General features: G+C 37.0%; 1 protein-coding gene across 1 annotated transcript; it reads right to left on the bottom strand.

Annotated features, from left to right (window-relative positions):
* Window positions 1-365: 365 nt before the first annotated feature.
* LOC125878485 (U-box domain-containing protein 35) lies at window positions 366-5304 on the bottom strand. The gene is made up of 9 exons (XM_049559746.1): window positions 5039-5304; window positions 3751-3854; window positions 3480-3601; window positions 2904-3109; window positions 2750-2825; window positions 2326-2617; window positions 2090-2191; window positions 1591-2019; window positions 366-1211 (listed from the first exon to the last, which is right to left on the bottom strand). Exons 1-9 carry the CDS (start codon window positions 5235-5237, stop codon window positions 438-440), a joined length of 2304 nt encoding a protein of 767 aa, XP_049415703.1. The 5' UTR covers window positions 5238-5304; the 3' UTR covers window positions 366-437.
* Between the last annotated feature and the right edge of the window lie 7109 nt (window positions 5305-12413).

Consider the following 12413-nt stretch of genomic DNA (forward strand, 5'->3'; position numbering starts at 1 on the left):
ATTAACAACCAAATGTGTACAATTGAACAATACCGGAATCAAAATAGAAATAGAATAATAATTTCAGGACTAAAAATGCTATTTTCACTATTATATAAGGATGGAAAATGTACAATCCTTTGTTATACTATAAAAACAATCACGTCAAATTTTTTTCTTTACTTATCTTTTGGCTCTTCCCTCTTGAGAACTTTAGAACTATTCTCTGCTAATCTATATGAGAGGACTGTACGTGCTTCATGATCGATGTGATCATCGAGCTCTCAGAGCCATGTTACATCTTGTTTTGGTAGCTAAAGTTATTTCCTGCACGAATTATGGTGAAAATTGTGTCAAGAATAACACATTGTATCAAAAGAACAGAATATGTGAATATAGTATATAGTCATACCACTACTAACAAGTTAAGTATTCGTCGAAGATCTAATGTTGTTAATCTATTCGTGTTGACTTGCTTGGGAGACGGAAGCTTGACTCGGATTTGTTGAGTGGTTTGAACTATAGAACCCTGTTTGGCATGGAGTTTCTTCACCAAGTGTTCTCAATCTCTCTAATTCCGGCATAATAACCTTGCTTAGATCTGGTCTATCTTTCCTTCTTAGCTCAGAACATTTGAGCGATAACTTAGCAAGGCTTAAAGCATCATCACGGGGCCAATCAGGAACGGATGAATCAAGCATATCGTTGAATGTACCTTTATCGATTGCCCTCTCAACATGGTGAGTTAAACCCATAGGTGGCTTGGCTGTTAGTATCTGCAAGAATATGATACCTAAAGAGTAGACATCAGATTTTATACCAAGCATCCCTGTTTGCTGATATTCGGGGTCTATATAGCAGAAAGTTCCAGCAGTTGATGTCATTCGATACTGAGTTACAGTATCTGCCACTGATGGAGGGACAAGCCGAGCCAAACCAACATCACTAATCTTACTCACAAAGTTTCGATCTAGTAGAATATTTGCTGGTTTTAGATCACGGTGCACTATTGGTTCTGGTTTGCTTTGGTGTAAGAAAAGCAGACCAGCACCTATTTCAGCAGCAATTCTAAATCTATGCTGCCAAGAGAGTGCTGGTGAATTTCCTCTCTGGAATAGACGGTCTTCTAAGCTTCCGTTGGACATAAACTCATATATTAAGCACCCATACTCGGGACATGCTCCTAGAAGAAGCACCATATTAGGATGTCGTATGCAGCTCAATACTTCAACCTGCAATGAAAGAAGAAGGTGAGTGAGATTAGGGGCAACCAATGCTACATATGATGTTCATTTATGAACGGAAAGACAGAACTCTTATGTCCTTATTACCCTCTTAATTATAAGTTGAATTACATGAAGATGCATCGTTTTTTTAGTTCTATCTTTACGATGCATCTTTTTTTCGTTTGCAGACTATATAGCAATTATTGACTGGAAATGGATGCTAATTATATTGTTGTCCTGTTCCGGTGCCATCAACATACCAATAAAGCCATTCATCTTGTTTTAATTAAGCTATTTTCGATGTACTTCAGTGGCCTGTTGCATTATTTATATACTGACGATTAAGTATATCTCGAAGAATTTATAAGTATTATTGGCTTTATACCTCTTGTTGAAATTGTTGTCTTCCATGAGCTGCATCAGGGCGAAGGACCTTAACTGCAACATGTGTGTGGTCCATGTAACACTTGTACACTGGTCCATAACCTCCTTCTCCAATTTTATTAGATTGAGCAAAGTAGTTCGTTGCAGATTCGATCTCCTCTATCGAATACCTTCTATACCTGAAATCTGAATTTGAAAGTTTATTTAGTACCTTATTCCTCTCTTCTGCTTCTTTTAGAGCTTTCATTTCTGCATTAATTCTCTTCTGAGATTCTAGTTCTGCAAGCCTCTGAGCTGCCTCCGCATGCTCAAGGGCAGCTCTAGATTTTGCCTTTTCCTTCTCTGCAAGTGCTAATGCAGCTTCTTCTGCAAATCTAGCCTCTTCTATTCTTCTTTGTTCTTCCGCTTTCCAGCGCTGGAGTTCTGTTGCCTACAGTTGACAACTTGTTAAGTCATTGATGCAAATCACAAAGGTGCACAACAAGTTGGAAATTTTCTACCTTTTGTTGTGCTGTGAGTGCTTCCTTGCAAGCTGTACTGTACATTTCCATTGTTTGCTTGAGCTCCAGTTTCAGCCTTCTCATTTCTGCTGCTACGTCATCCTTCAAAATGAAACGAAAAGCCCTTTAGAAACTCAAGTGCTTGGAGTAATAATTATGCTTAAAGATAATGTGTAGCAATTTTGATCTTAGTATCTATAGTTTCCAAAAGCTCAAAATGATCTTTGATTGCCTACCGGTGTCGAGGAGAATGATGGTCTATCACCCTCCATTGAGAGAAATGACATCTCTGATGGCATGATGTCCAACGATCTGCGCCCCATGGGCATGGGTTCAAAACTTTGCCCCTCATAATCAGAGAAACCTGATAGCCGGGGTGGGGTTGCTCCGCTATCAAAGGTGTCAGCAAATGAAGGAAACATATTGTCAATACTTGGCCTACCAGAACTGACAAAGGATATGTCAGTATCTGGCTGAGAAATCTCATATGGTTTGCCATTTGGGCCTTTCCTATGAGTGAAAGGGGACCTGTTTACAACAGTGATAAACAACTTAGGCCTCGGAATGAGAAAATATGTAACATTGTCCTTACTAAGAAGTTGATTTTTGTAATAAAAACATGATACATTTTGAGTAGGAAGTGAAGATAATTTGACTTACTTCATGTTGAATGTATCACTATGAAGGTTGGACATGGGTATATCAGATACAGGCTTTGGAATCCCAGATATAGAACCTATTCGAAACATATCATAATTAACTTTGCACTACGAAATGAGCTCAATTGAAAATTTTGCTTCTAGTGTTTGCATACCTCTGGGAGGGACATTAGAATCTTCAATTGAATTAGATTTGACGTTGGCATTCTGCGTGAACTGGTGACGTAGTGGGTGGATAAATGGTGCGAGACGAGCAGCAGATCGTGTAGATGAAATCTTTCCAGATTTGGAGATGACATACACAGTGCAGAAATCAGGAACACCTTTTAACACATTTCCAGGAATATCTTTGATTTTAAATCTGATGTGCAGAAAGGCGACTGTAATTAGTCCTTCTGAAGATGTTATTTTCTTCCAAATATAAAACACATAACTAAAACACGGTCCATGTTAGAATAGTGCAATAAAATGCAGATGCAAATCTTCGCTTTTCTTCTTCACAAACTTCTGATTTAACTTCGGAATCAAATTTGCTAGTGTGTTTTATGCATTACTTAACAAATATAGCTTCAAATTAACTGAAACTGTGACTATACATATAATGCAAGTTGCTCATCTAGGTAATTCCTTCTTTCAAGAGATACATCATTCAAGTTGCTCCCTCCGTCCCAAATGTTTTTGGCGCCTTTCCAACAAGTACAAATATCAATGCATAGAGAGAGTCATCATACCTGAGAAGGCCGCCTTTTGCTGCTGCACCAAGAATTAGTACTTCTATAGCTGTTCGATTAATATATTCAATGATTGCTTTGACCACATCGGCATCCTCTAGCACAACATCATGACATTGAATCTGTTATTTATTGATGTGAAGAATCTATGTTAGAAAGGATAAGGAAATGACTATGAAAATAAACAATTCTAAATGCCAAAGATTGATTCTTGATCTATGTTTGCAGGTTCATTATGAATTCGTTTGAAGTTTCGAGATTGAATACTAACATCTTTACGTGTACAAAATACTCGGAAAGGAAGAAAGAGTTCCTTCAACTGTGGATCCAATTCACTCATTCCTGGTCCATCATTGCTACCATCCTGGTTTATTCCTGATATGTAAAAGTACATCAGTTAGTCCTTGTTACTGTCTCATAGAATAAACTCCCAAGAGAAATTTTACCCTTTCTGAACAGAACTTGCAGCGAGATGCCAGCTGGAACACTGGCAAATAACTAACTAATTTGAAGAATATAGTTATTTGACAGTTATGATATTAGGAACATACAAACACTAAGGCTAAACTACATGTTGACTCTTCCTTTTTTAACGGTCCAACGGCATCAGCCATATTTAATAGTGTTTAAGCTCTAACCAAGATACAACAAGAAGGGTGTTCAATTGAAACACGCCCTATAAACAGTGGTGGATCCAGGAATTCAAGTAAGGGGATTCAAACAAAAAAAAATCTTATGCCTAGGAGATACAACAACTTACATACATGCAAAAAAAAACATTTTTTCCTATCTATGTAGTGTAATTTTTCAACGAAGGGGCTTCAATTGACCCCCCTTGCACCCCTCTGGCTCCACCCCTACTTTCCCTTCCGCGCATGTACTCCTACACCTCTATCTCACTTGGTAGAAGAAAGGAAACTACTTGACAATATAAATGTAATCACAAACCACTCAAGTATAAGGGAGTGCAACATTTAGAGGATTCCAGGCTGATAAAAGTATGAAGGCGAAAAACTTCATCAGAATATCACTATAAAACTAGCAACTTTCAATTGTTCACTCTTATTTTCGCTTATGCTAAGTTCAATTGAATATCGTAAGCCCAAATAATGCTCTAACAACCAACCAAGCAAACCAAACCAAACCACATTTTCCGATAAGATTTCACACAATTTAAAAAAAAAAGGAATATGGTGATTAAGAACAATCTTCTCTTCCCAAAATAATCTCTAAGAGTCAATATTGGTACAAATTTCCACAAAATCAACAAAAATATATCCACCATCAACAACATTGTCAATCCACCCCAAAAGTTGGTTCCTAGTTCCTACAACATTTATTCAAGACATCATGATCCCAAGAATAAGTTTATTTCTCATATTATCTCAGAAAGTGACTTTCTCAGATAATAACTATTAGTTGAGTAAACATCTGAGAAAATCTCACCCTCAAGAATCCATCCACATTGCAATTTCACATATAGAATTTTGCAAAACAATTTGATTGATCCACAAAATCATAAAGATATGTAAACGCGGACGAGAGGAAGAGAGACTTACTGTTCCCTGATTGAGAAAAAGGAGTGCCGGATGCTTTAACTTTGACATGGATCAAAATAATAGTCTGTCCCCTCGCTAAAAGATTATCAACAGCCCATTTTAGAGCAATTTGGCTTCCTCTATCTTTGTCTATGGCCACAGCTATCAATTTATTCAATGGAGGTGCCCCATGATTCATTGCTGTTGGTGGAGCCCACATTCTATACTATTTCTCAAATAATTTTACCATCTGTTTCAATCAACACATTCCAAATTTTGATATTCTTGAAAAATTACTCTTATTTACTCATTTGCTTCTACCTTTTTCCAGATTGTGGAAAATTATGAGCAAAAAAAAAGAGAAGAAAATATTGAAAAGAAAAAGAAGTTTAGCACTGTTTGCTAAAATGGCCAAAAAAGAATGAAGATTGATTTTGAGTGTAGTTAAAATTTGAAGGGAGGCGCATGTTTGGCGGGTATTTTGGTTGTTACACCATAACTAGGGGTACTATGTCACTCATTAAATATTAGGGAAAATAAAATTTTAATAAAAAAAAATTAATATTTGATAAAAAAAATTAAATATTTATGTTCGTTAATGATGGTAGTGGTGGTGGAGGCGGTTGGTGCTAGTGGCTAGTAATAGTGGAGGTAGTGATAGTTGGTGCTAGTTGCTAGTAATGGCGATGATAATATTTGTGATGGTGGAGATAGGTGGTAGTAGATTGACCATATTGGTAGTAGTTGCGGTGGCGGCAAATGTATATAATTATAATGGTGAATGTGGTAGTGACTAACAGTAGCGGTTGACATCGGTAGTGATTGTGATGATAGAGGTGGTTGGTGTTGACGATTAAGGTGATGATAGAGGTGGTTGATGGTTGACGATTAAGGTGATGATAGAAGTGTTCAATGATAGTGATTAATGGTTGGGGACAAAGTGATGGTAACAAAATAGGTTTTGTTATTAAGAAAAAATATTTCTACCAACACAAATTATTAAAATAAATAAATGGTGAAGGGCCTAAAATATCCTTCAATTATTGAAATTGGTACGAAAATACCCTTCGTTGACCTATTGGCCACAAAATGCCCACCTTTGTTGCCCTTTATTACCCTTATTCACAAACGGCCCATTAATTGAATTAATTAATTTTGTCATTTAATACGTGTCACATTTTGATTCGCTAGAAAAATAATTCATCAAAACTAATTTAATTTAGCCCAAACCCAGATCTACCCATTAAATCACCCACCCATGACCCAACCAAAACTCCACTATATGGAACGGTGCCGTTTTATCTGCAAATGCGGAGATGAAGATACCGAAAAATATGGTGAAGGAGATTAAGGCCATGGGAAGGGAGTAAATGGCAGGGATTGGACCAGAGGAAGCAGATGACGGCAACAAAAGAGGAGGATGGAGAACCATATCTGATCAGTTCATCAAAAATCAATTGATTGAAGGGTGTAAGCGGCTATTGACTATCAGTTCATCGAAAACCGAACGATTAAAGAGTATTTGGAAATGTAATGGCGTCGGGTTTGAATCATCATGGTTTTAGGCTGAGGAAGAAAATTGAAAATCTTGTTGATCAATAAAATATATCTTCTCTATCAAAACTATTGTTAGTGCTGGAGTTATGCCCGAAATATTTTAGGTTAATGGATTTTCACATTTAGAATAATTGAGTTTTTTGTTGGGTCAGGTTGGATGGATCCACGTTGGGTTAAATTAATTTTAGTTAATTAATTTTTCTAACGAATCAGATCATGCCGCATGTTGAATGAGAAGATCAATTAATTCAATTAATGGGCAGTTTGTGAATAAGGGTGATAAAGAGCCACAAAGGTTTACCCCAAGGGCATTTTGTGGTCAATAGGTTAACAAAGGTATTTTTATACCAAATCCAATCATTTAAGGTTATTTTATATGTGAGTATATGTGTTGGTTTCTCAATTCATTACGAAGGTCCTCGTAAAGTTTTTTGAGAAATTTTTTTTGAGAGCTAGGAGGCGCCAGATCCATGGGCTATATAGCACACGAAAAATAAAGAAATTTGGGTACTTCCTAGAAAAAAGGCCTATAATTGCGGAAATGGACGTGAAAAAATGGTGCGAGTATACGTTGTGGTTCCCCAACTCATCATGGAGGTCCTCATAAAGTTTTTTGAGAAAAAAAAGTTGAGTGCTCCAGGGCGCCAGATCCATGGCTATAACACACGAGAAATCGAGGAATTAAAGTAGTTACTAAAAAAGGGCATGTCAATGCGAAAATGGTCTTGAAAAAAATGGTGTGAATAACGTGGTGGTTCTCCAAATCATTACGGAGCTCCTAATAAAGTTTTTTGAGAAAGAAGTTTTGGGTGCTCCAGGGGACCCAATCAACGGGTTATTACACACGAAAAATTGAGAAATTTGAGTAATTCTTTAAAAAAGGCATGTGAATGCGAAAATGAGCGTGAAAAAAATAGTGTGAGTATACGAGGTGGTTTCCCAACTCATTACGGAGGTCCTCATAAAGTTTTTTGAGAAAAAAATTTAGGTGCTCTAGACGCCAAATCCTTGGGCTGTAACGAACAAAAAATCAAGTAATTTGGTTAGTTCCTAAAAAGGGCACTGTCAATGTGGAAATGGGCATGATAAAATGGTGTGAGTATATGTGGTGGTTCCTAAACTCATTATGAAGGTCCTCGTAAATTAGTTTTTTGAGAAAACACATTTGGGAGCCTTAAGGCGCCAGATCCATGGGCAACTCATGAAAAATCGAAGGATGTTAGTAATTCCTAAAAAAGGGCCCGTAAATGCGGAAATGTACATGAAAAAAATTATGTGAGTATACGTGGTGGTTCCCCAACTCATTACGGAGGTCCTCATAAAGTTTTTTGAGAAAAAGATTTTGGGTGCTCCGATGCGTCATATCCATAGGCTATAACACACAAAAAAATGAGGAAATGGGTAATTCCTAAAAAGGGCCTGTAAATGTGGAAATGACGTGAAAAAAATGGTGTGAGTATACTTGGTGGTTCCCCAACTCATTATGAAAGTCCTCATAAAGTTGTTTGACAAAACTTAGGTGTTCTGAACGCTAGATCCATGGGCTATAACACATGAAAATTTGAGGAATTTGGGTAATTCCTAAAAAAAGTCATGTAAATGCAGAAATAAGCATGAAACAATAATGTGAGTATAACTTTTGGTTCCCCAATTCATAACGAAGAACATCATACAGTTTTTTGAGAAAAAAATGTTGGGCCCTTAGGGAAGCCATATCCATGGGATATATAACACACGAAAAATAGAGAAATTTGGGTAATTCCTAAAAAAGGGGCTTATAAATGCGGAATGAACGTGAAAAAAAATGGTGCGAGTATACGTAGTGGTTCCCTAACTCATTACGAAGGTCCTCATAAAGTTTTTTGAGAAAAAAAATTTGAGTGCTCCAGAGCGTCAGATCATTGCTATAACACACGAAAAGTCAAGGAATTAGGGTAATTCCTTAAAAAGAGACTATTAATGCGGAAATTTCGTGAAAAAAATGGTGTGAGTAACGTAGTGGTTCCCCAAATTATTACGGAGGTCTTAATAAAGTTTTTTGAGAAAAAATATTTGCGAGCCCAGGGGCGCCAGATATATGGGATACACATGAAAAATCAAAGAATGTTAGTGATTCCTAAAAAAGGGCCTGTAAATGCGGAAATGAATGTAAAAAAATGTTGTGAGTATACGTGGTGATTTCCCTACTCATTACGAAGGTCCTTATAAAGTTTTTGAGAAAAATAATTTGGGCGCTCAAGGAGCCAGATCCATGGGCTATAACGCCCGAAAAATCGAGGAATTTAGAAAATTCCTAAAAAGGGGCCATTAGATGCAAAAATGGGCGTGAAAAAAATGGTGTGAGTATACGTGGTGGTTCCTCAACTTATTACGGAGGTCCATATAAAGCAGTTTGAGAAAAAAGTTTAGAATGCTCCTGGGCGCAAGATATATGGGCTATACTACACGAAAAAAATGAGAAATTTGGGTAATTCCTAAAAAAGGGCATGTTAATGCAGAAAAGGGAGGGAAAAAAATGGTGTGAGTATACATGGTTATTCCCTAACTCATTACGGAGGTCCTATTAAAGACTTTTGAGAAAAAAATATTTGGGTGCTCCGGGGCGCCAGATCATGGGCTATAACACACCAAAAATCGAGAAATTTGGGTAATTCCTAAATGAGGGCCTGTAATGCGGAAATGAGCGTGAAAAAAATGGTGTGAGTATACTTGGTAGTTACAACTCATTACGGATGTCCTAATAAAGTTTTTTGAAAAAAAAGTATTAGTGCTTCAGGGCGCCGATCCATGGGCTATAACAGACAAAAAATCGAGAATTTAGGAAAATCCTAATAAAATGCCTGTAAATGCGGAAATGGATGTGAAAAATGGTGTGAGTACACGTGGTGATTCCCTAACTCATTACGGAATTTCTCATAAAGTTTTTTAACAAAAAAAATTTTGGTGCTCCGAGGTGCCAGATCTATGAGCTATATATATAACAGACGAAAAATAGAGGAATTTGGGTAGTTCCTAAAAGAGGCTATAAATGCGGAACTGGACGTGAAAAAATGGTGCGAGTATACGTGGTGGTTTCTCAACTCATTACAAAGGTCCTTATACAGATTTTTTAAGAAAAAAAAGTTTGAGTGCTCTAGGACGCCAGATCCATGGCTATTACACACGAAAAATCGACAAATTTGGGTAATTACTAAAAAAGGGTCTGTATATGCGGAAATAGTCGTAAAAAAATGGTGTGAGTATACGTGGTGGTTCTCCAACTAATCACGGAGGTCCTCATAAAGTTTATAGAGAAAAAAATTTTGGGTGCTCCAGGGCGCCTGATCCATGGACACACGAAAAATTGAGGAATTTGGGTATTTCTAAAAAAAGGTCTGTTAATGTGGAAATAGACGCGAAAAAATGGTGCGAGTATACGTGGTGATTCCCCAACTCACTACAAATGTCATCATATATTTTTTTGAGAAAAAAAAATTTAGAGCTCTGGGAGAGGAATTTGGGTAATTCCTAAAATAGGGCCTAGAAACGCGAAAATGAGCGTGAAAAAAAGTGTTAGAATACGTGGAGGTTCCCCAAATAATTATGGAGGTCCTCATAAAGTTTTTTTGAGAAAATTTTTTGGGTGCTTCAGGGTGCCAGTTCCATGGGCTATAAGACACGAAAATCGAGATTTTTGGAAATTCCTTAAAAAGGGCCTTTAAATGTGGAAATTGGCGTGAAAAAATGGTGTGAGTATATGTGGTGGTTCCCCAACTCATTACGGAGATACTCATAAATCTTTTGGGTGCTCCTAGGCGCCAGATCAATGGGTTATATAACACACGAAAAATCAAGAAATTCGGATAATTCTAAAAAAGTACCTGTAGATGCAAAAATAAGAGTGAAAAATTGGTGTGCGTATATGTGGTGGTTCCCTAACTCATTACGGAGGTCCTCATAAAGTTTTTTGAGAAAAACATTTTGGATGCTCAAGGGCGCCAAATCCATGGGCTATAAAACATGAAAAATTGAGGAATTTGGGTAATTTTTAAAAAGGGGCCTGTAAATGCGTAAATGAACGTGAAAAATTGTCTAAATATATGTGGTAATTCTCTAACTCATTAATGAGGTCCTCATAATATTTTTTGAGAAAAAAAAATTTGGATGCTTGGGGTGCTAGATGCATGGTTCCTAAAAAAGGAATGTAAATGTGAAAATTGGCGTGAAAAGAATGGTGTGAGTATACATGTTTGTTCCCCAACTCGTTACGTAAGTCATAAAGGTTTTTGAGAAAAAAAAATTGCGTGCTCTGGAGCGCCAGATCCATGGGATACAACATAGGAAAAATCGAGAAATCTTGATAATTCCTAAAAATGAGTCTGTAATACGAAATTTGGCGTGAAAAAAATGTTGTGAGTATACGTGGTGGTTGCCCAACTAATAACGAGGTTCTCATAAAGTTTTTTGAATTTGTTTTTAGGTTTTTCGGGTCGCCAGATCCATTGGCTATAACACACGAAAAATAGAGTAACTTGGGTAATTCCTAAAATAAGGCTTGTAAATGCGGAAATGAGCGTGACAAAATGGTGTGAGTATACGTGGTGGTTTCCCAACACTCTACGGAGGTCCTCATAAAGTATTTTATGAAAAACCTTTTCGGTGCTCCAGAGCGCCACAACCATGGGCTATAACACACGAAGAATGAAGAAAACTTGGTAATTCCTAAAAAAGGGCATGTAAATGCGGAAATGGGCTTGAAAAAAAGATGTGAGTATAAGTGGTGGTTCCCCAACTTATTACAGACGTCCTCATAAAAAATTTTGAAAAAAAAATTTGGGTGCTTCGGAGCGCCAGATCTATGGGCTACAACACAAGAAAAATCGAAGAATTTGGGTAATTCTTAAAAAAAGGCATGTAAATGCGAAAATTGGCATAAAAAATGGTGTAAGTATACTTGTTTGTTCCCCAACTTATTACGAAGGACCTTATAAAGATTTTTTAGAAGAAAAATTTGGCTGCTCCGGGGCGCCAGATCAATGGGCTTAACACACAAAAAATCGAGGAATCTTGGTAATTCCTAAAAACGGGCCTGTTAATACGGAAATGGGTGTGAAAAAAATGGTGTGAGTATATGTGGTGGTTGCCAAACTAATATCGAGGTCCTCATAAAAAAAAATTTTAAAAAAAACAAATTTGGGTGTTATGAGGCGTCAGATCCATGGGTTACAACACACGAAAAATCAAGGAATTTGGGTAATTCCTAAAAAAGGGCCTGTAAATGTGGAAATGAGCGTGAAAAAAATAGTGTGACTATACGTGGTGGTTCCCCAACTCATTACGGAGGTCCGCATAAATGTTTTTTAGAAAGAAAAATTGGGTGCTCCGAGGTGCCAGATCCATGTGCTCCAACACACGAAAAATTGAGGAATTTAGATAATTGTTAAAAAATGGCATGTATATACAAAAATGGCGTGAAAAAATGGTGTGAGTATACGTGGTGGTTGCCCATAATGAGGTCTTCATAAAGTTCTTTGAAAAAAAAAATTAGTGTTCCAGGGGGCCATATCAATGGACTATAAAACACGAAAAATCAAGGAATTTGGATACTTTCTAAAAATTGACCTGTAAATGCGGAAATGAGCGTGAAAAAATGGTGTGAGTACACGTGTTTTCCACTCATTACGGAGGTCCTCATAATGATTTTTTTTTAAAAAAAAAGGGATGTTCCTAGGCGCCAGATCCATGAGCTATAACACACGAAAATTAAGGAATCCTGGTAATTCCTAAAAAAAGCATGTAAATGCAGAAATGGGATTGAAAAAAAGTGTAAGTCTACGTGGTGGTTTCCAAACTCACTACG

Source organism: Solanum stenotomum, chromosome 10, assembly GCF_019186545.1.
Source record: "Solanum stenotomum isolate F172 chromosome 10, ASM1918654v1, whole genome shotgun sequence".
NCBI lineage: Eukaryota > Viridiplantae > Streptophyta > Magnoliopsida > Solanales > Solanaceae > Solanum > Solanum stenotomum.

Coding starts and splice junctions, on each gene's coding strand:
- LOC125878485 (XM_049559746.1), bottom strand. CDS start 5,237: ATGTGGGCTCCACCAACAGCAATGAATCATGGGGCACCTCCATTGAAT. Junction 3,110..3,479: donor GCAAAAGGCGGCCTTCTCAG/GTATGATGACTC, acceptor TCTGCACATCAG/ATTTAAAATCAAAGATATTC. Junction 2,826..2,903: donor TTCTAATGTCCCTCCCAGAG/GTATGCAAACAC, acceptor TGTTTCGAATAG/GTTCTATATCTGGGATTCCA.